At 38.1% G+C, this 24,081-nt stretch overlaps 1 protein-coding gene across 13 annotated transcripts in view; it reads left to right on the forward strand.

The window, feature by feature from the left end:
* The window catches only part of Lpp (LIM domain containing preferred translocation partner in lipoma), a 644,616-nt gene that overhangs the window by 428,933 nt on the left and 191,602 nt on the right, over positions 1-24,081 (forward strand). The window contains exon 7 of one of the 13 annotated variants that reach the window (XM_078043847.1): positions 11,246-12,845. The exons of the other annotated variants lie outside the window; for them this stretch is intronic. Coding sequence (XP_077899973.1) covers positions 11,246-11,425 — 180 coding nt within the window. The 3' untranslated portion in view covers positions 11,426-12,845. Of the gene's footprint in view, positions 1-11,245; positions 12,846-24,081 lie in introns of those variants that run through there. 13 annotated transcript variants of the gene reach the window in all.

Raw genomic sequence — 24,081 nt, forward strand, 5'->3', positions numbered from 1 at the left:
GTTCTTAGGCCATAGAAATCTCTAACACTGGTGTAAAAATGTCTCCTTTTCCTTCTGCCCTTTCAGCAGAGGGATTGATTCTGCTGCCTACTCTTGCCTGAGCAAGTGAGAAGGTGAGCTTTCAGTATATTTTTTCTTAGCAAGAAGAAATAAAGCACAGAGGTTAGGAGATAGGCTTTGAAATCCACTGTCATAGTTGTGATCTTGCGGCTTCATTTATTAGCTCTGGACCTCTTCTAACCTCTCTGGGCATCATCTATGAAAAGGAATATAAATCAGGCTTTTGTCATAAGGATTAAATGAGCACATGTGAAGTTCTCTTAGAGCAGTTTCTGTCTCTGTAATTTTTAGTTATTATTTTTATTATCATCACTTTTCTCTTGAACTTGTCATACCATGTCTTTATTTTGTTTGACATAATTATGGATTTAATAGAATATTTGGATTAGCCTGTGAACCTAACATCCAGTTATAGCACTGTTTTTATGAGAGGGATGAATTCCTGAGTTCCAAACAGATGGATTACAAAGAAACTCTTGAACTAAAGTCATTCCTCCCTAAGAGATAGTCCAAATTAAAGCAGAAAACTCATGGTAAAAGGCAGTGAAACTTTGCAAATACACACATACACACACACACACACACACACACATTGTTCTTATTTATTTTTTATTTGTTTGGTTGCATTTTTTGCTGTGTGAGGGATCTCACCTAGGGGGTCCTGCAAGCTAGATGAGTGCTCTGCCACTGAGCTGTACTCCCAGCCAAATGCATACATACTTTTACTAAATTCACTTTACTTTTAAGTGCATTCATGGGCATTTCTCATACACCTTCTCTAATATACCCAATGAAGGTTATGTGTACAATGCTCAGTCACTAGGTTTGTGAGGTAAATTTATTTGCCTTGTTAGTTTTTGCTTCTTTGCATTTTGACCTTCCATTTCCTTTTTCATTAAATAAAAAATGACAGACTTGGATCAGTACATTAGATAATATCTGTTCATGGGTCTTAGAGGTAAAATCAACCAGTGTTTAATTGGTTATTCTCTAACATCTGTGCTTAACCCTGGTAACTAGAACTCAGAGTGATCTGCCATAGCTGCCATTGCTTGGTGATAGCATGGAGTGAGGGTTTACCATGCCAGTATCGCCTGACCTCTGTGAGCTGTTTGCTATATACAATGTCCGTGATCTTAGTTTTAAACTTTGTAAATAAAAAAACCACAAAAGAGTTCCTGAGGACCCCTTTATATTTATACCTGGAACTTGGAAAAAAAATGATTCATGCAAAAATTGATTTGTGCTAGTACACAAATGGGTATAGAAGGCCAAGTGTATTAAGTACCATGAGGAAGAATGACGTCCTTTAGGAGTTGTAAGGAGGTTCCAAAGGAAAATAGTGCTGATTAGGTCTTGCCAGCTGAGCTTGGGCAGTCAATGCCCTAATCGGGAGTATAAAGAAAAGGACATTTCTGGTAGTGGAAAATGAGCAAACAGGGAGGTAAAAAGTTCTGGAGATTGTTTATGTTTGTTAGCATGCCTTAAAAAATGCTATATCTTGCTAATTTAACCACATTTTACTTCAAGATCCCACATTTTTTGTGTGTGAAAAAATCAACAACATCCTTAAAATGCAGATGATGAAACTCTTTCTGGCTGAGTTGTGTGTGTACTCACATACACTCCACAGTCTCCACAAATCAATGGCAATACCAAATGGAACAATTTTCCACAATTTTCTCCAAATAATGTGTGCTTAGGCATTGCACTCAGCAAAAATGATGAGTCCATCAATATTTCTCAGTCCTGCTGAGTTTCTGCACAGTCCTCAGTAGCTTGTAAGTCTCCTCCTGGATGTGCTGTTGAAGATTACAGAGTCTGCATCTTCAAGTATAAGAATCCCTTCACAAATAAATCCTCAATCACTCCAACCTGCTCTACGTTAGTGAGTCAGGAATGAGGAACATAGATTCAGCAGAGAGAGAAGAAACAATTCCAATCATACTCAGATGATGAACCAAAAGAATATGTAGTCCAGGAACGTCCTAAGGTTGGGCCAGTATCCTGTAAATGGGTAATTAAATAAATTACAGAATTTATATGAAAAAAAGTATATACATGTAAAAGAAAATGGTATAAATTATTTCTCATCCACAGGCATGCATATCATTGGGGAGTCGGCTAACAACAGAAGATGTACAGTGAACTACTCTTAGGCTCGTGGTTTCTTTGTAGTAAAGGCACTTCTTTAGCGTTAACTGACCCTTTGCACGTTCTTCTATCAGTTGAATATCATGTCTGTCTAAAATACACCCCTGTCTTGTTTTGCTTTGTTTTTAACTACAAAATAAGAAAATGCCTAGAAAAAAAAAGGTCTCTTTCCTAGCAGCACCTAGAAAAGAGCTCTGAGTTTGGCAGGTAAAGTTCTATCAGGAAGAAACATAAGAGAAGGATAGAATGATCCTGGTCCACTTTGAGAAAGAAATGAAGCATAAAATGGGTTTTATAAAATGAATAAGACAAAAGTCACAGGCACAGTTAATAAGATTATTTAATAAATGTCACAATGGAATAATGATGTGGATAAGGAACATGGAAGAAGCATAGATTCACTCAATGATGAGAAATCCAAACTCTGGCTCTCCAAAACAAAATGCCATTGCTTTTGAAAACAGTGTGGTTACCATCCACGGAGAGGCTGGGACATCTCAGTGAGGATCTTTCCTTAAATGGAATAGAGCTGTGGTTGAATAGATCACCATGGAGGTTGCTTTTAACCTTGAGATTCTAAAATTCTAGTAGTTCTAATGAGTCCTTCTCAAAGGATAGGAGATGATATCTACTAGGCATTAAGGAAAATTAATCCATCTGCAAGTTTATATTATATAAATTGGATTATGCCAACTTTGTTTTAAAATTTTCAGATGAAATCTCTTTCATTCAGTTTTTTTCTTTACCCCTTGTGATAATTGGAATTGAACCCAGGGCCTTATATATGCTAGGCAAGCACTCTACCATTAAGCTACATTTGTAGCCACTTAAAATTTTTGTCACTTTGGCACAAGGTCTTGCCAAGTTTCCAAGGTTGACCTTGAACTTGCAATCCTCCTGCCTCAGCCTCCCCAGTAGCTGGGATTACAGGCATTTGCTACCATGCCCAGCTTGTATTCAACTTTTAACAATGACTTTAATGTTCCCTGGTGCAAATTGCAAGCAATGAAAAATCTTACATTTAGTAAGCACTTTGAATTTTAAGAGAAAGACCCCTGCCCAGGAGCACACAAGCTCTGCCAGGCCTCAAAGTAAGGGTCCTGAAGACAGGCTGGAAGACCTCCCTCCACTTGCTATGCCTGCAAATATTGGCTGCCATAGAGCTCACAGTCTGTGACAGCAAGTTGGTTTCATTTTTTAAAAACCGATCTTCAAAACCGTGAAGCAATAGCAAACTGTTTGAGATCCCAAATCAAAGAACAGATTGTGTGGACTCAAAAAAGGCAAACAAACAATTACATTTAAAAACAAAGTGTTGGAAAAAACAGCAACAACCTTTTTGCTCACCTGCCAAGGCCTTGAGACGAAGCTTCAGTTTTTCCCAAATTATAGCAAATGACATCAGACAGTGTCCTTGTTGTACTAGTGACAGGTGAACCATTTCTGGTGCTTAAATCTGGAGGGGTCCTGGAGCCCTGAGTCTTAACCTCCCTACTGTCTAGACGTGTGATCATGAGCAGTTACACTCATTTTCTCCATGTGGAATGAAGATCCTGTGAAATCTCCCCACTTGACAAAATAATAGTGTAGAATACTTAACTTTGGCATTGCTCATTCACCTGAAGTCGCCCCTGGAGGTTTACAACACTCAGTGGGATAGATGAGGAGACAGTGTCACCTGACCAATCAGTTGGGAAGTGAGAATTCCAGCCCAAGCTTTCCAGTATCACTTGTCTTTCTAATACATAATCCTGCTGCTAGCCAACCACTCTTTCTATAGCTCTCAAAAGGGAGATTCTGTTACCTCCTTTGAAAATAACACTGGATCCCTACTTTCTCACAGGGCTTTTCAATTACAGTTCACGTTGGACTGTGTCCATGAATATTTTGCAAGTCTTCAGGTATTTTATTAATTGCTGAATTGTTTGGAGGTTTAAAGTTGTCTGAGGATATCGTATCTAAATCCAATTATATCTTCCTCTTCCTCCTCCAGTGTGCACTTTCTCCCTAATACCATAGGGATTGGTAAGTGCCCAAGAACTGTCAAGGTGTGGATATTCCAAAGCAGAGAGTAAAAGGAATTTATTACAGTTGTTTTACTTTGATCTGGATGAGAAATAATATTAGAATGGCAAGGGATTGTGTGACTATCATTACAACTTTAATTTTTTTTTTTTTTTGCCTTTACATTATTTGCTGTACTTGGCTCTCCTCGATATTATAAATCATTGATCACAGGCTGGTGTAAATTTAGCTTTACCACTAGTTTTCTTACATTTTATATGCTCTTTTCATTTTGGGTTTGTCACTTTGTTACTCATTAATTTATCTTTGAACAGCTTCCTACAACTATGGGAACAGGTCTGTACTCCAGAGCCTGATACTCAAAATATATTTTTTTTTACTTTACCAGTCTTTGCTCCCAGTTTCCTTCATGGTCCCTACTGTTTACTGAATCCAACTGAAGAGCTGATCCCCACACATAATGACCCATTGCATTCATTTCTCTGCTTCTAATAAAGTTGTCATCTGTTCAAAAATGCCTTACAAACAAATCCAAGTTGGCTAAACCAAAGAATACCACATGTTCTCTACCTTCATAGATTCCTCCAGATAGAGGTACAAGTTCTTTTTTCCATACCAATAGCAATTTATTGGCCCACTCTTAACATCCTTGTGAGACTGGCTTCTGCAACCTGAAAAGTGCCACATAAAAAATGTATAACAGTCCAGCTTCGACGTGTGCAATCCTGGTGTCCCCATTAACCTACAAACTCCTTGACTGCCTCAGGGTTATCTGAAGTATTTGTTTATTAATCAACACAGTGACAGTGGTGATAAATGAGAAACCAGTGTTCTTGTCATTTAAACATGGATAAATGTTTCATACTTCTCCACCTTATTTTCTAATTAAAGTAATACATGCCACCAGCTTAACAAGCTAATAGAACTAATCAGCGTAAAACAAACATCCTCTCTTCTGTGCCCCTCCTGTCTCCACTCAGTCCCGCTTCATACAGGACACTCTTAGCTGTATTTTCCTGGCATTTGCATAGCTTTATGTTTTGGGAAAAGAAAAATGCATGTTTTCTGTCCTTGTATTCAGGAACCTTAGACATTATCTATGGACTAATAATAAAGATATGGTTATGACAGACATATGTATTTTTAAACATACTTTTTTAACTTATATACTTTTTTAGTTGTAGGTGGATGCAATATCTTATTTTTTATGTGGTGCTGAGGATCAAACCCAGTGCCTCACACTTGCACGCAAGGCAGGCACTCTACCACTGAGCACAACCCCAGCCTCATCCATACGTATTTTTGCCTTTTTAGTGACTCCTATTTGGGGCAGTATTTGCCCATTTCCCTCAAGAGTCGGGAACCTGGGCATTCATTGGGGATTATCTTTACATCCCCCAGGACTTCAGGTGCCACAGCCTGGTTCTTTCTGTTGGCTTCATTGCTGGCCCAGCAGCCTGGTGTTTTAGGTTAAATATGTTTGCCTTGAAGGCAGAAGAATTGTTTGATGATCTTCTGGGGCCCCCTTTCCACACAATATTTAGGTTTGAAAGTTGCAGAGTGGATTTAGTGAAATAATGATGGAGTGACTTAGAGATTTTTAATGTCCTTTCAGGAAAAATAAGGTGCTCTTAGCAACCACAGACCTGACATCCTACCCTGCATCTGAACTTTGTTTCCAAATAGATTCCAGATTCATAGTAAATGTTAACAAATAGTAGTGTATCTTGATGGGTCCTTTAATGGTATAAGAAAACCTCATTTGTAGTGGTTGTACTTTTTTCTTTAGCATTAGATTCTGTTATGTGTGTTGTATTTCTCTGTCTCATAGGGACTTCATGATCACTGAACATGAGTGATTAGAACATGACACAGTGGGTACAGCATTAGAATTAAAGTCAGGAGTCCTGGACTGAGTAGATTCCGAGTAGTGCAATCTTTACAGGTTACATCTTCTTTCAGAACCTCAGTTTGTCATCTGTAAAACAAGATTACAAATCTTTGCCCCTGAATCTGTGTAATCATCAAGTAAGCTATCATGTGTGGTTATTTGTGTTGCTCACAGGTTGCTAACAGAGGACTTAAGTGCCTTTGATATGTTCGTTTGCCATTCATTTGTTTAAAAAAATAAAAAGGTTTCTACAGCTGTTTTCCCATGTTAGATGGATACAAAATAGGAGTCTGGTAGGCAAGTAGGCAGGTTGGTAGCCTGGGCTAAAGCCCTAGTGAAGCACAGAAGTTCTTCATTTCCTATGGATTGCTACAAGTTTCTGCTCCATCTTACAGCCTGGAAAGAATTCTTGCCACCAGGCTTCTTTATATTGTTGGTCTGCTTGTAGACTGAGTCCTGTACCACACAATCTCTTACCCGGCACATACACACAGAACACAGTTTGAGAACTAGAAAAGATTTTGCAATTCATTTGCCTCTGACTTTTAATCCTTATTGTTTCAATCCATTTCCCCTTTATTCTTCACTGCTTATCCATAGGTTTTCACTTTACATATAATAGGATCCAGTGTCTTCTGGCCAACATTGTTTGCATCTTTTAAAACAGTCACATGAGGGCTGGGGACATCTATGAGTGGCAGAGCACTTGAGTACCATGTGCAAGGTCCTGGGTTCAATCAACAGCACAAAAACAAAATATTAGGATGTAAGAACAATTGAAATGGAATGGTATATAGCTCAGTCATGTGTGTGCATTTGTCTGCATGGTTTTTTTTTTTGTTGTTGTTGTTTTGTTTGTTTGATTACATTCTCAAACTTCTTACCTGCCTCTGTTCTCAGGAATCGTGAGATGCTTCTAAGGCTACTAATCACAGGATTATTACCTCTTCCCGCAATTTTATTTCTCCTCAGTGAAAACATGATATCTTTCCTGTCCTGAAATAGGTCTAAAAGACTAATTTGAGGAGAGCTCATTTTTCTTAAAGAACTCTTTCTTTTTCATTCGCATTTTAGACAGCAGTTTTGGGGGGATAAAAAGAATATTATAATGCTAAGTGAGAGCTTAAGCTTTTTTTTTTTTTTTTACAACTCCTAAGTAAAAGTTTTGACTATTTTTGCAATGTACATGCACACACACTGACATTTCAACACCTGTTATTAGTGTAGCTAGAAAGAGGGAAGGGAGAGAAAGGGAAATTGTTCACTCCATTCTCGATGGAGACAATAAAAATATTTGAATCATTTCTCTCGGTTACGCAGACATCTTGCTTGTTTATTTCTTCCTAAACCATAAGCTTCTTAAGAGAAAAGGAGACATTTCATCAATGTTTCTGGAATTAAACTTGCTAGCCCTTTTATTCCTGGAAGCCAGGTAGTTCTGTAGCATCATTGAGCTGGTTGTTATCTGAATGGATTCAATTGACACAAACCATTATTGAAATTCAAGTAGCCAGAGGGGTCCAAAGCATCACGCACTTCTTTTTCAGTTCTTTCATCCTGTACACTTGAAAATCCTTCCTGCTGGCCAGGCTATGTGAGCAATGGAAGCCAGGTAGATAGTATTTGTTTAATTTGTGTTTGTTTTCATTCCTCAGAAAAGCACTGGAGAAAAACCCAGCTTAATGAGATAACAAACGGGGGGACATGCTTTGAAAATTGCACTTACTATTTAAATGTAAAGGTTAATATTATTGTCTTGGTTAATAATCTCAAACATGGTATTCAATACCCAAAGCTTAATTACATAAAGATCTTTTGGTTGCCTCTCCTCTATCCCTTTTCTTCTTCATCCCCTCATAATGCAGGCATAAAAATTAAAGCTATTTAGGGATGAGTGAATCAGCACATTGCTTATATGTGATTTATCCTTGTGCAGTGCACACATTCCTGAATCTCTCAAAGGCATGTGACTTTCAAGAAATCTTTAAATATGTAAATAATATTATAAGCCCCTGATGAATTGCAGATGAACTGTATTATTCTAGATGCCTGAGTGATGCAAAGGAAAGCTCAGATTCCCTGCTGTATTATTTGTGTCGCATGTTACATTAATAAACATCAGTCAGCTTACAAGAATGGTGTGTTATCTGTATTTAATGAACTTCTGAACTGAATGGAATGTATCTCATTGACAAAGTGTCACCAAACAGAACAGAGCCAGTACAAGTCCGCTGGAAAAAAATGGGGGGAAAAAGCCCGAGAACAGGGGAGAAACACTGCAAACTGTAGGGGGAATAAAAATCAGTGTGAACTTGCCTTGTGCCTCAGCTGTCTGTGGCTGGGTGTCCCAGGATCACTTGCTGTGCAGGTGTCTTGGATCTCATTAAAAGGCTCTGGTACCCCTGGCATTTAGGCTTTAAGTTTTCTTTACTTTCAGAATATAAACTCAAGAAGGGGGTGGGGGGAGTTATATAACAAATAATCTATAATAAATATTTCAAGGTGTTAGGTAAATTAAATGTTTCATAGACGGTTTCATTTTTTACACTCAAAATCTCTTTGTACCCAGTCAATGAAATATAAACTCTTTCAAACATGGTGTTATTCTTCTACCCCTCATTTTTGTATCAATCACATTGCTACTTAAACCTACAGCATGATCTATGTCCTGTGTGTGTGTGTGTGTGTTTAGAACACAAGGGCAGGACAAGGAGCCACAGTAAGGGTAGAGCAGGAACATTTTGGTTTCAGGTGTTACCTGTGAGCCTTTTCAGATCCTTGAAATGAAATGATTGCCTCCCTCTGAATTGTTTGTCATACACCTTTAACAGGAGTTTTAATCTTTTCCATAGTAAATTTACTTAATGTATGTCATAGCACCCCTGTTAGAGACGAAGCTCTATGAAGATTTATCTGTTACTCACGGTGGTGTGCTGTTCATGCATAAAAACTAGAAGCTGTCCCATAGCCTTGTTTGAATGAAGGAAGAAACAAAATCACACATGATGTTTCAGTTGCCCTATTTCTCTATCAAAGGATCTTTGCCTCTACTCAAACAATTCTGAACTTATGTCTTGTGTATTCTAACAGTGTCACTCAGTAGCCTGCTAAAAATAATTTGTAAAAATTATACTCACCTTAACTGTGATTGTTTAACCATTAGAGAGGTGGGTGAGTGTGTGTGTCTGTGTGTGTGTGTGTGTGTGTGTGTGTGTGTGTGTGTGAGAGAGAGAGAGAGAGAGAGAGAGAGAGAGAGAGAGAAACAGATGCGGAGAGACAGAGGAGCTACATTGGCTCCTTGTCTCAAACCTCAAGTGAAACAATAAAGATACCTAAATAATTTTGAAAATTCTAGTATCTTCTGTTTTGTGTTCTATAGTAGTTATCTTTGTGACCGTTGTTTTTTCATGTGATAGGTAAAGTAATGTTGCCAGGGATAAAAAAGTAGAGAAAACTGGGGAGTAAGTGAACAGTCTGGTTTTTTGTTTTGTTTTTGTTTTGTTTTTGTTTTGTTGATGGGTATTGCTGGCATTCAGGGCAAGAAACTGTGTGGCAGTGGCTCACTGGGTGGCAGTGTCCCCTGCATGGCAGGACATGACCTCACCTGGCATCCACCACCCATCATTAAAGTGTGTGACACCCCCCCTCACACACACACCCAGTGCATTAAGCCCCAGAGAGGCTTGTATGCCCTCCCTCCCCACATCTGCAATGAACCACTATCTAGATTATTAGGATACTAAGGTGATTATGATTAAGGGTTGTTGTGTAGTGATGCTTATCTTTCCTAAACGCATCCTTCTCAAATTTGGATTTTGCTGCCATGTCCCTTTTGACCTCTGTTTCAGTTTATTGGAATTCAGTGTAGAAACGTATTGTAAATATAGTACCTGCCCATTTTCTGTTCATGCTACTACAGACATTCATTGCAACATAGTATGTAAACATGGTCAACTTCTAGAAAATGTAAAACTTTCATACAATCTAAAAGGTAGAATTTCAGCATAAAGGAAAACATGGGTTCTGACAAATGACTTTTCAATTTTTTTACATAATTCTCTCTTAAGTAGTTATTGCTTTATTAGAATATTAGAAATTTCATCTCTAAACATAGCTAACGTATTCCTTTTTTCCTAAATATGTTTAAATATATCTTTTCCTCTGTAACATGGATCATTTTTGTTGAACATGTGGGGAATTATAAATTTTCATTGTAGTAAATTTTGCCTTTAGGACATGGTTTTATCTTAGCCTCTGCCTTTATTTGTCAGGATCTGACCCATCCTGTCTATAATTAATGTTCTAGAAAAAATGTAGTCATTTCCATTTATCCCTTTTAAGATTTCATAATTTTATTCATCTGTCCAGCCATTCAATCTCAGAAAGCCAACTATGCCAGACACTATTATCAAGTACTGGCCAATTCATTCATAATTAGATGAATAAGTTAATTGTGTGCTGACTCAAGAAGCCTATAACTCAAGAATTATGATGTTAGTCACTATTAATATTTTTGTAGTATTTTATAACTTAGCAAGCCAATCACATATTCATATTTGTAGTCAAGAGACCTAGGAACAAATTCTTACTTCTGTGTATCCAAAGTTATAACTTGATCTCATTTGAATCCAGTGACTCTCCAAAGTATTGTTTTATCATTCCACTCTTAAAAGTGGAACTTGAAAGACCAGAAATGTTCACACAGCATTGCCCTTGTTCAAATAAGAGACCTGGGCCTCTGGATTTGTAGGTTTGATTGGGACAGAGTGGCTTAATGGAGAGAAAAGGGGACTATGAGTCTGAATGGCATACTCTTAGGCACTCTGCCTCAATCAAACTTAAAAGTACTGTCTAAACTTAGATGATACCTAATTCTGCACACTGTATATCCTTATAGAGGAAACAGAGCATATTCTCTTTAGAATAATAATTTTGTTTTTAAGCAGGGAAGAGGGAAAGGGGCGTGTTTAAGTGGACTTGTCATTTGCTAGTCATTCGGTTAATATTTTTTGAGTACCTACTATGTGCCATTCACTCTTCTAGACACTGGGATTCAGTATTAAACAAAATAATAAAATCCCTGACCTCTGCGTGCTCACATTCTGTTTGCATTAGATTGGAAGAGGACAGAGGAGATTCACAAAGGAAACAGTATCCAATATCATGCTGGAATCTCAAAACCTCCACCTGCTCTCTTCCAATACATCGCTCCCCATGGGAGATACCTGGAGAAGCCACTGTTTCTACAGTTTGGGGCTCTGCCCCTGGAGGATGCCTGCACAGAAAAGGCATTGATAGGAGTGATCACACTCTCAAGGCTTCCACAATATTTTCTTAAGATGATATGTATTCTTCTTTGTGAATGAACTAAAAGGAAATTGTGCTGATTACAACCCCTGCAGTCTTTTGAAGTTGGAGTTAGAGGTTATCAAAACCTGTCCATTTTAGCAGCAAGTAAAATAGGCTGTGCCACAAGAGGGGAAGGACAAGAATCCTCAAAGCCTTGATCAGTGTTTTACAGGAGTTCCCTTTTGACATTTTCCAGATGTGGAAACAGCAGCTCAGAGATACTCTGGAGTCACTTAGAAGAGCTGAGATTAGGATAAAAGAGTCCCATCCTCACCACCTAGCACTTTTATTTTCCTCCCTTCTTGGAATACATACCATTTGTAACGCATGGGCAGACAGTGTTCATGAAAGTAGTTTTGATATTTATTTTCTTCCCTGTTTTTTTTTTTAAATGTCTGCGTAAAATGTGTGCAAGAATCTGAAAAGAGAAGATCGTAGAAATTTGTGCGGCTCCTATTTCAAAGGAAAGATAGACTTCTCTTGACGAAGCCTTGACGGCAACAAATTGAGACTGAGAACCGAAAGCAAAACAGCCTACTCAAGGTTAGACAGTGACTCGAGTCATTTCATGCACTGAAACAATATTTAGGATGACCCTATGTAAACTCACATTATCACTTAAAGCCAGTATAAAAATATGCCCCATCTGCTGTGCTAGTCCTGCTGTTGCTTGCCACATTTCTCTGACAAGCTGTTACCTCAGTATAGAGAAAGAGTATACATTTTGGAATCCGGAGTTTTAAGTTTGAAAAAAAAAATGGTATCTGGTACATATGGACTAGATTCTGTTCTTCCAAATGTAGATTTGTAACCTCATTTATTCTTAAAGATGATGTGTTAAATTAGATTTTTTTTTCTATTTCCTGGTGGAGTTGGGGTTTGTGTGTGTGTGTGTGTGTGTGTGTGTGTGTGTGTTTAACTCTGAAGATTGAAGCGCTTATAATTTTATGCCTCTAACATGAACGATGTACAATAGTAATTCATTTAGTTCACACCCACGATATGACACGCAGAATGGGTGTTGGTAGGTGTGTAAAAGCAAATTCCATAACCAAGTGCTAAGCCACCTCTGCAATGGGGTTTCTCCAGGAACTCTTTAACTTTTCAGGTAGTAAAGATTTGTAAGCCTTAAGAAGTGCAGTATGTATAATTGCTTCCAATCAAGTAAGTTTTAGTGCTAAAGGGCTCTAATTCAAGACTTTGCAGTAGCATTCAAACAGCCAAAATACTGTCTGTTTCTTAATAGGTATTTGAGCATAAAGGCAAGATTGGACGTTAGGTCCTCAGGCTTCATACTTCTCTCTCTGATGCATGTGAATCTGTGAATAAAGCCTTTAGCTAGAAATTACAATCTGGCACCGTTCAAGATTACTGAATGATTTGCCGTTTTTTTCCATTGGACAATCATGTCTTTTTCTTTTTCTGTCCTGCAAATATCCTTGGAAATATCCAAATGTAAAAATAACAGGAGCAACAATGTTCTTCCTTGATATTTATTGTTACTACTTCCTCCAAGATTTTTCTGGAATTTTTTTTTTTGATGAATAAAACCTAGACCTCAGTCAAAAACTGGCATTTTATTCATTCTTTCATTCCACAAATATTTATTGAGTGACCACTGTTCATAAGATTTGGACTAGGAGCTCTGTAGAATACAAACATGAGTCCAGCAGAATCTTAAAGCAGTTTATAGACCTGTGGAGAAGGAGAACATGGAAGTTTACTTTTAGGAAAATTGCAAAGGGAAGCAGTAGGGAATGGGAGCCATTTGACACTGAGCAGAAACAACAGGATTGTGACACGGAAGAGGACATTTCGAATGGTATGTCCACCGTGAGACTGGTAATGAGAATCTTACCTACTCAAGAGCATGCAACACTTAAAGACAGATTATTAAAGTTGAAAAACATGCCCTGAATCTTCAAAATCCTTGTTTACAAATTGGAAAAGGAAGGCTCTGAGTAAGGAAAGGCTGTGCCAACAGTCACAGAGATGGGAAATGTTAATAAGATATTCAGGATGCGAACCTAGGTGTTTATCCCCGACGCCAACAGACTGCCTACCCTTTTGGTTCTGTGTGTTCGCAGTTACTCAAGGCTACTTCAGGCCAGTGGTTGGGGTTTGAACTGATTCCAGATGGGGGCATTTTTGAGACGGGATCTCATGGTGAACTAAACTCACCTCCTTATTGGCACACACATTACTTCCTCTTCCCCTTTATAATTTTGCTATTGGATTCAACACATGTGGTTGGTGCTAAGCTTTGACCACAAGCATATTTGAAGTTTATATTTATTTTTAGACGTAGCCTTCTTTGCCTTCAAACTGGATAGCTGGTAGGGGTGGGGGTTATGACAAAATGAAGTCAAGAGATTCTGAACTGTCACATTGCATTGGCCACAGACTTTTTGTTTTGCTCAGTACCATGATTAATGCTGTCCCCATTGCCACCCTAAGGTTTCCATCATTTTCTTCCATTGCCTTATTGGCCTTGATTCTCATTGCTGCTTCATGTTAGTTGCAGGTTTCTAACCTAATAGGCCAATTTCAGTTCCTCCCACATATTCCACATAAATTGTACCTTCTCCACATATTTGTTTATGCAGTTTAGCTCGTTCTGGCTTGTTCTCTCTGCCTCTTAAAGTCATTTCAATTTTTAACTCTTCAGTCAACTGCCACACATTCTAAGATGGCTCTGTCTCCTTTAGAGCAGTTATCAAAATCTACCTTGAATGATAGTTATTTTCCCAACACTGCACATTGAAAACCTAAGAGAAATAGTTGTAGTCATGCAAACTACCTCCATTGGACTGAGTTGACTCTTTCACTTAATAAATTGACAAGGAATAAATTATTTTGTCCTAGTACCCCTTATCCCTTGTTTCATGAGTCCCGTTGCAATCAAGTTAAAATGTATAAAGAGTTGACATATAGATATTTCAGCAAAATCATCAGCATTTCCCTTTAGCTTATTGTATTTCAGTATTTAATGAAATTTTAAAAATCAGCCATGTTCTTTGTGAAGACCACAAGTCTAGTTGGCTAAGTCATTTCAATCCCCTTTTCCTCTCTGTGGTAATAGGAAGAGCGTGTCTTGATATAATAAAAAGAGACCCATTTTTGTTAGTATTAAGTGTCTGTCCCATTGCTCCCCACTTTGCTCCCAAAATCATGATTTTTAAGAATCAAGAGAGGCAGTTGCATACCTTTTGGGGGAAGGAGTTCTGTTTAATTGTCTGCTGTTTTTACTTGCATTTTGGAAGGTAACGGGTGTAGAGAGGTTGACCATTCTGTCCTGAATGCAGCAAGTCTGCTTTAGATAAATTATTGATAGACCGCTGACTTTATGAAAGTATAGAAGCAAGCCATCAGGCCCCAAATGGCTGTAACACCAGGTCGAACTCAAATGCATTGTTGACTAAGTGTTTATCTGAAAATGACAGCTCTGAACATTGTGCTCTTTTTTTTTTTTTTTTTGCATCATTTACTGCATTTTTAGGATACCTAATTATGAAGAAAATAAGTATTTTTCAGTGCTCTCCAGTAATGCTGTTACTGAAGAGTGAGAAGATATTCTGTACCAATCACTGTTTAGATACAGGTGCTTGAAAATCCTCCATTAATCTTGATTTTTGCATTTGGAATGCTTTTCTGCTCTCAGTTGATGTATCTAGGGACTGAGTAAGTCTGCACTGACCTTACAAGAATCTTAAAAACTGGGTGGTGCAGAAATAAGGAAGCTATTTGCTTTCCTGGAAGGCAGGACTCAGGTTTATAATCTTTCGTAGTACTAACAAACGGTAGGCGTTGTCCAAATGCTATTGATGATGAGCATTAATGTCTTTCACTTTTTGATTGTTAAAAAGGGTTATTTTTTAAAAATCACCAAATGCAGACTGATGTGGAAAAAAAGTCGAAGATGCACGCAGCCCATCATTCCCTGGGACTCACCCACTTAAGTTCCATGCATTGTCTTCTAGGCTCTAGTTTTCTTTTGCTTATGGCACATTTTTTTATTAGTTTGTAATTTGTTATTGGGTGGAGATAGGAAGGGTTAAAGGGACCTGAATAAGAATACTCTTTGTGTTTATCCCTTCTTCACAGCTGGGGTAGGAGAAAGTGATTTTACTGCACCAGTTTATGTCCATTTGTTGCTGACCTTGTTCCCTGTGCCTGGGTGGAGGGACCCCTGCAGGCAGGAATGGAATGGCCATCCTTGCCCTTCCCAGCCACTCCTCTAAAGACTGGCACCTTCGCTGAGTTTGACTTGCCTGTTTCCACAGTTTGTCATCTTCTCTCCACTGCTTTGACAATACATTCTAGAGTTGCTCCTGAAGCAGCTGCTAAAACAATAGTGTATTTTTTTCTTCTAAAGATCTGGACCCTGTAGGAGAGGAACTGGAGGAATTGAGTCAACAAAATATATGAATCACTTTCTACTTTACTATGTAGAATTGAACTTCAAATTTCTATATCTGTGGAATGAAACTAATGTTTTTAAAAATATTTTGTTTTGTTTTGCTCTGCTTCCCCTCGGTACTTATATACCGAGAATCCCCAAGTTGTCTGAAGTCCCATTTGGCACACTAATGTGGATGCAATGTGGCCTATCTGTTCAAGTAAAGGAAATAACTTATAAATAACTTCCTTGGATATGATGAATATGCTTCCAAGGGATACAAATTTAAAAAAAAAAAGTTGTGGAAGTTCAAGTATAAGAAAGTTTCTTTCTAGCTAGGAGAAGTTCAATGTGAGCCAGGCAAATTTATGATAAAGAATTGCCCTCTCTTCACTCCAAGGGTCCCTGTGAGATTGGCAACTTACATGATCCTGTGAGTGCTTTCCATGGGGGAAAACAAACAAACAAACAAGAAACCTGTAAAAAATAGTGTTAAAAGAAGATAGATACTGTTCACCCACTTTGACATTAGTGTACAATACTAAATATAATGTTTTTGCCATTTGAAGGCTGTAATTAATGGACAGAACACTTTCTCTATACTAGCTTATTTATAATTAGTATCAACTACGTCAATAATACTTGGACTCATATTTTTTTTTTTTTTGGTCTGGGGCTTTGAAAACATCAAGGATTTGGGGGACACTTGGCAGGATTCATAGATAAGGAACCCATGGATCACGGCCATTCTTTTTCTCCTTAGCAGAGATTCTGGATTCTGTGGACCTTCTTGAGCCTCCTGACATAGAGAATATGGACCAAGTTGTCCTGCTTAATTTTAAAGACCGGAAGTGAAAACTTAGCATGCCTTCCTAAAACCGGAAGAGGGTGGGTTCTTGGTGGAATGACTGAAAAGCAGCCATCTGGAATGTAAACAGGACCAACATAGTCTCTTGAGGAAAGTTTGAAACTTCCTTATTTAACTTTTGTGTTAACCAGTTTTATGTATATATTTTTTCTCTTGCCTTCAAAGAAGATTGACTAATATTCAGTGTCTTCAGAAGATGTCTGATAAAATGTACCCTTTGGGTCTTCTGCATCTCATTCTGAACATTGTAGGGAAAAACATTCCCAATTGGTGGTTGGGGTGTGGCTCAGCCTTAAAGTGCTTGGCTCCCATGTATGAGAAACTGGGTTCGATCCTCAGCACCACATAATAGTAAATAAACAAAATAAAGATACTGCGTCCATGTACAACTAAAAAAAATTAAAAAAAAAAAAAAACATTCTCTATCCATGATAGCCACATGGTGTTCAGTGGGCATGTCAAAACACAACAATTACCTGGAATGTATTATTGAGCTCTTGGTTTGCTGAAATCATCTAACAGCCCTCCCACATATTGAATGGCCCCTTTTTATAACCAGTGATACCTGGTTACTGGTCATATAGTACCCCTGTATTATGGTTTGGATCTTTAATGTCCCTCAAGCTCATGTAGAAGAATATTCAGAGGTGAAATGACTAGATTATGAATAGCAAATTAATCCTCTTAATGCATGAACAATTTGAATGGACTACCTTAGGCAGGTGGGGCATGGCTGGAGGAAGTAGGTTACTGAGGACACACCCTTACAGATTATGTCTTATCCCTGGTGTGTGTGTTTCTCTCTCTCTCTCTCTCTCTCTCTCTCTCTCTCTCTCTCTCTCTCTCTCTCCTTCCTAGCTGTCATGAGATGAGCAGCTGAGTACCTTTCCTTTATCACACCCTTCTACCATAAAGTTCTGCCTCATCTCATGCCCAGAGCAATAAACCAGCCAGCCATGTCTGAACCTCTGAAACGGTGAGGCCAAAAGAAAATTTTCTTCCTTAAAGTTGTTTTTGTCAGATATTTTGATCACAGGAATGCAAAGCTGACTAACAGAGCCTGGTACCCTAGGAGTGTAGCAGTTTTACAAAGTGTATGGCTAGAAACTTTATAACTCAGTTTTGGAACAAAGAACTATGAAGTTTCTATTAATATTTCTTCTTCCTATTCTTCAACTCAATGTTGTCAATTTCATTTTTGTAAACACATAGGGTAAATTTTCACCTTTGTGTTTTGTGGTTTTGTTGCAGTGCTGGGGATTAAAGCCAGAGCTTCACACTGTACAGCTGAACCCAGAGCAAACCTAGAGCAGATTTTCGCCATTTTATGCTCAATTCCTTTTCCCTTCTCTCCTCTTACTTTTCATTTGTAGCAAGAATGACTTGGCTTTCCTCCCTTCTCCAGCCTGCCTTGGGTACACAATCATGCATTTAAATCTTTGAACATACCACAGTATAATTAGATTAGGAAACTTTTCATTTGTAAACCTCAGTTGGTTTTGTTAACACTATTGTGCCCTAACTAGCTATGCTATTATTGAAAGTAAGGAAGGAAAAGTACCATATAATAAGTACTTACTTGCAAAAAATACCAGGCCAGGCTTCTTCTTACACAATTTCTCATTTTCTCTTCATAACAACCCTGCTAGGTGAAGAGTACCATTTCATTTCATAATGTTGAATTTGAAACTTAGAAGTATCCCATACCTTGCATGGGGATGGGTAGCAAAGCTAGGCTTTGAACCTCAGGCATCTCTGACTTCAAAGTCTGTGCTCTTTCTACTTCATGGAAAGACCATACAGAAGAACAAGTGATGGAGCCTTCAGAGACTGTGATGCATTTATTACTTCAAAGTTTGTAATCCCTGACCATGCAGGCTGACTTTGAAATTAGAAGCATGCAAATGAAGTATTTATATTGTATTCATTGTCCAAGTCATTGGCAAAATGGTGCCATTCAGATCCTAGGCTATTTAGAATAATCACAGTATGAGGCCATAGGAATAATCTAGAAATATTTTAAAGCGATATCTATATACCAGCTTTAGGCTTAGTTATTTATATCATATAAAAGAAGAAGAAGAGTTCTGTTCTATGGTAGATGGAAAGATGGAAGAATTGAACAATGAAAAAAATCATTTCAGACTTATTGGACTGATTGGACTCATTTGTAGAGATTTGGTAATGTGTCAAGGCTTTGTGGTCTGTGATGTACTAAGAAGGCTTTGCTGAGGGAGTGGAGTCGGGTGGCTGTGGCAAGATCTGGACAGGTGCTAGGATCTCCATTCTCATTAATTGACCTCCTTATCTGTTCAAAATGTAACCAATAAAAAGTAAGCACAAAAAAAGAAAGGAAAGCAGGAAGAAGAGAAGGAAAGGAAAGAAAGGGACAGAAACAGAAACAAATGACTATGAATAGGGCCTAGAAAATTGGAGAAACAGCTTCAATTTTCTTCCTTCTGAGTGATTTATATCCTCTGTGTATAAATGACAAAATATAAACTTGTGGTGATAGTCGCCAGTTCAACTTCCACCATTAAGTGTACGTGTCCTACTGGAATTGTAAGGATGGGGCTAGGTGATAATCGAGCATTATTACAAGTACGACATTTAATGAATCTGAAGTTCTCAGCAAGCCCTGATTGCCTCTTTGCACTACAGAGGCATATATTAACCACTTTCATATGCATCAGAAGAGGCATATGCACTCTCCTCAAAAGTGTTGAAGCCTGACCTTGTTATAGAAAACATCCTGGAATTCTGTATTCTGAATTCTGAATTCTTCACTTTCAGTTTTTCTTTTTTAAAAAATATGTTTATTGCTACGATCTTTTATTCCTTATTTTGAAAGCCAGTTTTAAGTTTGGTTCATTGGAACCTCCTTTTTGATTAAAGAATACGAGTGTTAGACGTAAGATTACTAGGCTCCAAATTAGAGTTTGTCTGTGGCTATAGTAGAGAAAAATATAATATTTTAAAGAGGAATTCAATCCTTGAAGAATTATATGTTCACGGAATGATCTGAACAGAACCTTCCTTTGCCTTACTGCAACGAAACACCAACTTATCAAAACAGCTAGCTAAGTACACCTAAAAAATGAACAGCTTGTACCAACTTTCACGCATTTTCAGTTGTCTACTCTGGGTGTCTCCACCTCTTAGGCCGGCAGATAGCTAGGTGAATCAAGGACACACAGGGACATTAACACTGAAGTTGAGGACAGGGTTCAACTTCAGAATAGGATGAATTCGTCTCAAAAAGAAAAAAAAAAAACAAAAACAAAAACCTGTTTTCTAACCCTGTTGCAGGGGTTATATTTTTAAGGATTTTGGAGGGGAAAAAAAAGGAAACAAAAGTGTTTTCTCTATTCTTTATCATATGTCTTTGTCCTTGACAAATGTAAAAAATTCACACTGTTTTAAACAAACCAAGAAGGTAAAGTCTGTATCAACACTTGAAGTTCCTTATCCTTCAGAAAATGAAATATCCTCTGCTCTTCTTTAAGCCCAATGTGTCCTCATAAATGTTTAAGCAGAAGGCAGAAAATGATATTAAAGCCAGCAGACTCCTAGGTGTCCCCCCACTTAGGCCCATGTTATCCAGGGTGTGTGAGCCCTCTCCTGGAGTGCAGGAAGGGCCTGTGACTTGCTCTGACACGAAGAAACAGCAAGGGTCACCAGTGTACTTTATTACTTGTATGCAATTGCTGTGTTATATAAGATGTAACATTTATCCTGTGAAGGGATTCGCCTCCTCATTGCCTTTCAAGAAACAGGCTGCTTGTTGTGAGCTGACCTGTAGAGACAACCATGGGCTAAGTTGCTGAGGATAGCTAGTAGCAATCGAGAGACCAAAGCCCTAAGTCTTGCAGCCTGCAAGAACTGAAAGTTGGAACAGATTTGTAAACAACAAAGCAGATCCTTCCCCATGTAAAACTCAGGTTATCTGAGACTACAGCCCTGGTCAACACGCCTCTTATAGCCCATGAAGCCCTGATGCAGAGGCCCTGGACAATTTTATTGACAATATGATGCTATCTTTAGAATCTATCACTTTCTTCATCTTTTTATGCTCTATATAATGATACTAAGTGAAAGTGGCTTGATATCCTTATCTTCAAAATCATTAAGGGTCTTTTCATTTAAGATCTGATTCATCTGTAGCTTTGTGTACATCATAAATCTGCTCCTCAATTTCAGATTATCTGTCAAGAGAGATACTCTCTTATTCTACAAAGGAGTTAAATAAGGTAGAAAGCTGTTGATATATACTTGTTGAATCCAGTTGAGTTGCATGAAGATGAGTTGCCTGAAAAGCTATTTTTAAATCTTCCCATGGCTATGCTGTAGATGGCTTATCAGAGCTTCTGCTGGGAAATGGGAGATGGGGAAGAGGTCATTCTGTGAGCTGCTCTGCCATTTGCGTGTTAGTCAAACTCAGTTTAAAGTCACATAAAAAGAAGTTTTTGTATGAAGCAGCTTTCATACAGGGCCATTCTTCAGCCTGAAGAATGTCCTGGGAGTACAGCAGGAGCTACTGGATGTGTCCAAATGTGTGCCTCTTCCCCCTCACACACATTTAGGTGATATGTTTCACTTGAGGACAGACAATCTGGAAATGAGGTGTGACATTTTGTGGAGGTAACAGAGTTACCATTCTGAAATGCTGAAACAAGTTGTAACACTGGAATATTCTAAATATGGCCAGAGTGATTTGATTTACATAAGAAATTGCCAACCTTTCATCTGCATTCCCACCCAAACAAATGGAAGATTAATTGCTCCTTGAAATGATCCAAGAACAGAGCTTTTAGTACTTTTTTTCTTTATAACTCTTAACACATAGGCTTTTTAAAAATATTTTTTTAGTTATACAAGGACACAATATCTTTATTTTGTTTATCTACTTTTACGTGATCCTGAGGATCGAACCCACTGCCTCACATGTATGAGGCAAGTGCTCTGCCATTGAGCCATAACCCCAGCCCTTAACACATAGTTTTATAGTTCTTTTCTAATATCAACAAAAGGCCTCTTCTCTGAAACTTCAGTTTCCATCACTTGCAATTGGCCTTCTTCAATGCCAAGTAAATGAATGAAGGAGTGGTTAGGAATGCTCAAATGTTAGTGTAACATAGTGTGACAAACTAATCTCTTCTTCCCTTGAGGGGACATTACATTTGGTATAAAGATATATATGTTTATATGAGTCTATGTATAAATGTCTATATATATGTATGTATATAAAACTCAGATTTATTTTTATAGGATAAGCATCTTGTTAAACTCTTTCTAAAGCATTTCTGAATGGGTCACCAAAAGAATGTGGAAAAGTCAATTGGATTGTAACCTAACCAGGGAAGTATTGATTATTTCCTAGGCCTAGAATACGTTGTATACTTCTGCCTTCCTAGTAAGCAGAAAAATCGTGAAGGTTATGAGGAATTGCTCAAAGATTCATAGCTGAGAAATGACAGGAAAGAGACATGATCCTAGTCTTTCTCATTCTAAACTTTATGCTCTTTACATTTGATGTGTATGTGTGTGCACGTGTATATATATGACACACACACACACACACACACACACACACACACACACTTCATCCTTAATCAGAAGCTTCTCTTTTTTTGGTGGTGCTGGGGATTGAACCCAGGGCCTTGTGCAAGCAAGGCAAGCACTCTACCAATTGAGCTACAGCCCTAGTCCATTTAATCAGAAGCTTCTCATATATGCATATATATATATATATATATATATATATATATATACACACACACACACACACACACACACACACACACACCCCTATACATACATATATTTAGCTGTGAATATTTTCTGTGCACCCACTATGTCCCATGCACTCTTTTAGATATGATGAGGGATATGCTGATGAGTAAGACCTAGAATTTGCACTTACAGGTAAAAAGAGAAATAAGTAGGTTAGACTGAATCTTTGGGGAAAAAAAGAAAAAGATACACAAAAAGAAGTCTAGACATAAATGTGAGAAATTGGGTTTTAAATCTGCTGATATAGATAGGTAACTTAACATTTCTAAAAACTTATTTTTTCATGGGAATAATAGGGAGTAGTGATCTCTTGGTTTTGTAGATTGGTTGGAAGGATTATGAGAAAATATGGAAAGTTGCTGGCAAACTTGTGGATATCGTGAGGCCTTGGTAGAAAAGCTTCTGAGTAAATGGGCTGGGGTTATAGCTCAGTTGGTAAAGTGCTTGCCTTGCTTGCATAAGGCCCTGGGTTCAATCCCCAGCACCACCAAAAAAGAGATCCTTCTGATTAAGGATGAAGTAACCAGGCAGAAGAAGGAATGTGGCCTCAGAACTCAGTGCACCTGGACTCCCTTCACCAACAGTCCTTGTGACTGTGGGCCAACTACTAACCTTGGAGGCACCTTGGCGAGCCCACCTTACAGGATGTTCACTCATTTTTTTTTGCTGTCAAGAATATGATAGGAGTCACCTTATCACCTTCTTTGTGTCATTTCATCTATTTTAAAAATCATGACATTGGCATTTCTTTTGTCTCTAACTTTTAACCCTACAAATGAGCATTTTAATTTTGGTCTTTGTCATGATTTTGCTTTAATTAGCCAACACTTTGAATATTGTCTGTTTCTCTATGTACAAGCTGTGCACGTGTGTGTGTGTGTGTGTGTGATTATTGTTGAAAACACACTTAGTCACCTGGGCCATTTGCATGTACTCATGAATGTGTCCCCTGGATGCTCTGTATAGTCACTTTGCCCCTTACACCTGACTTTCTCATAAAACTCAAAGTTCCTTTCTCCGTCAGAGACAAAATTAATAATAATAAACAATTGTAATGGCTTTGAGTACGAATCTTAATCAAATGCATTGCCCCTTTCTGTTCTTTTTAAGGAGAACTTTGTGTGCACTTGAAACCTCAGGATGACTCAAGGTCATTGCCATGACCATCTATTATTATGCTTTGCTTAAATTCAGTAATTTTTCTCTCATTTCCCCTCAGGCTGTCAGCTGTCATCTCTGCTGTCACTGAGCTGCCTCTCACAACAGTCTTTCCACCACCTTCTAATGTTTATTGGTTCCAGTCTCCTCTTTAAGGAAGAAATAATTAATGGTCATTAGCATTATTGGTGAATAGGAGTCAACAAGCTTTAAAAGGGGCCCAAATAACACCCATCAGAGGAAAAACATGCTTTACTCTGGCTTTTGTTTTCAATTACTATTTTGCATACAAAGAGCTCTGCTAAGATTGTGGCTGCAGAGCCCTCCCCTTCTCTTCCTCCTCCTCCTTCATCATCTTCCTTTTCTTTTTTAACTCAGGAAATC

The sequence above is a fragment of the Ictidomys tridecemlineatus genome, chromosome 3, assembly GCF_052094955.1.
Source record: "Ictidomys tridecemlineatus isolate mIctTri1 chromosome 3, mIctTri1.hap1, whole genome shotgun sequence".
Classification (NCBI taxonomy): Eukaryota; Metazoa; Chordata; class Mammalia; order Rodentia; family Sciuridae; genus Ictidomys; species Ictidomys tridecemlineatus.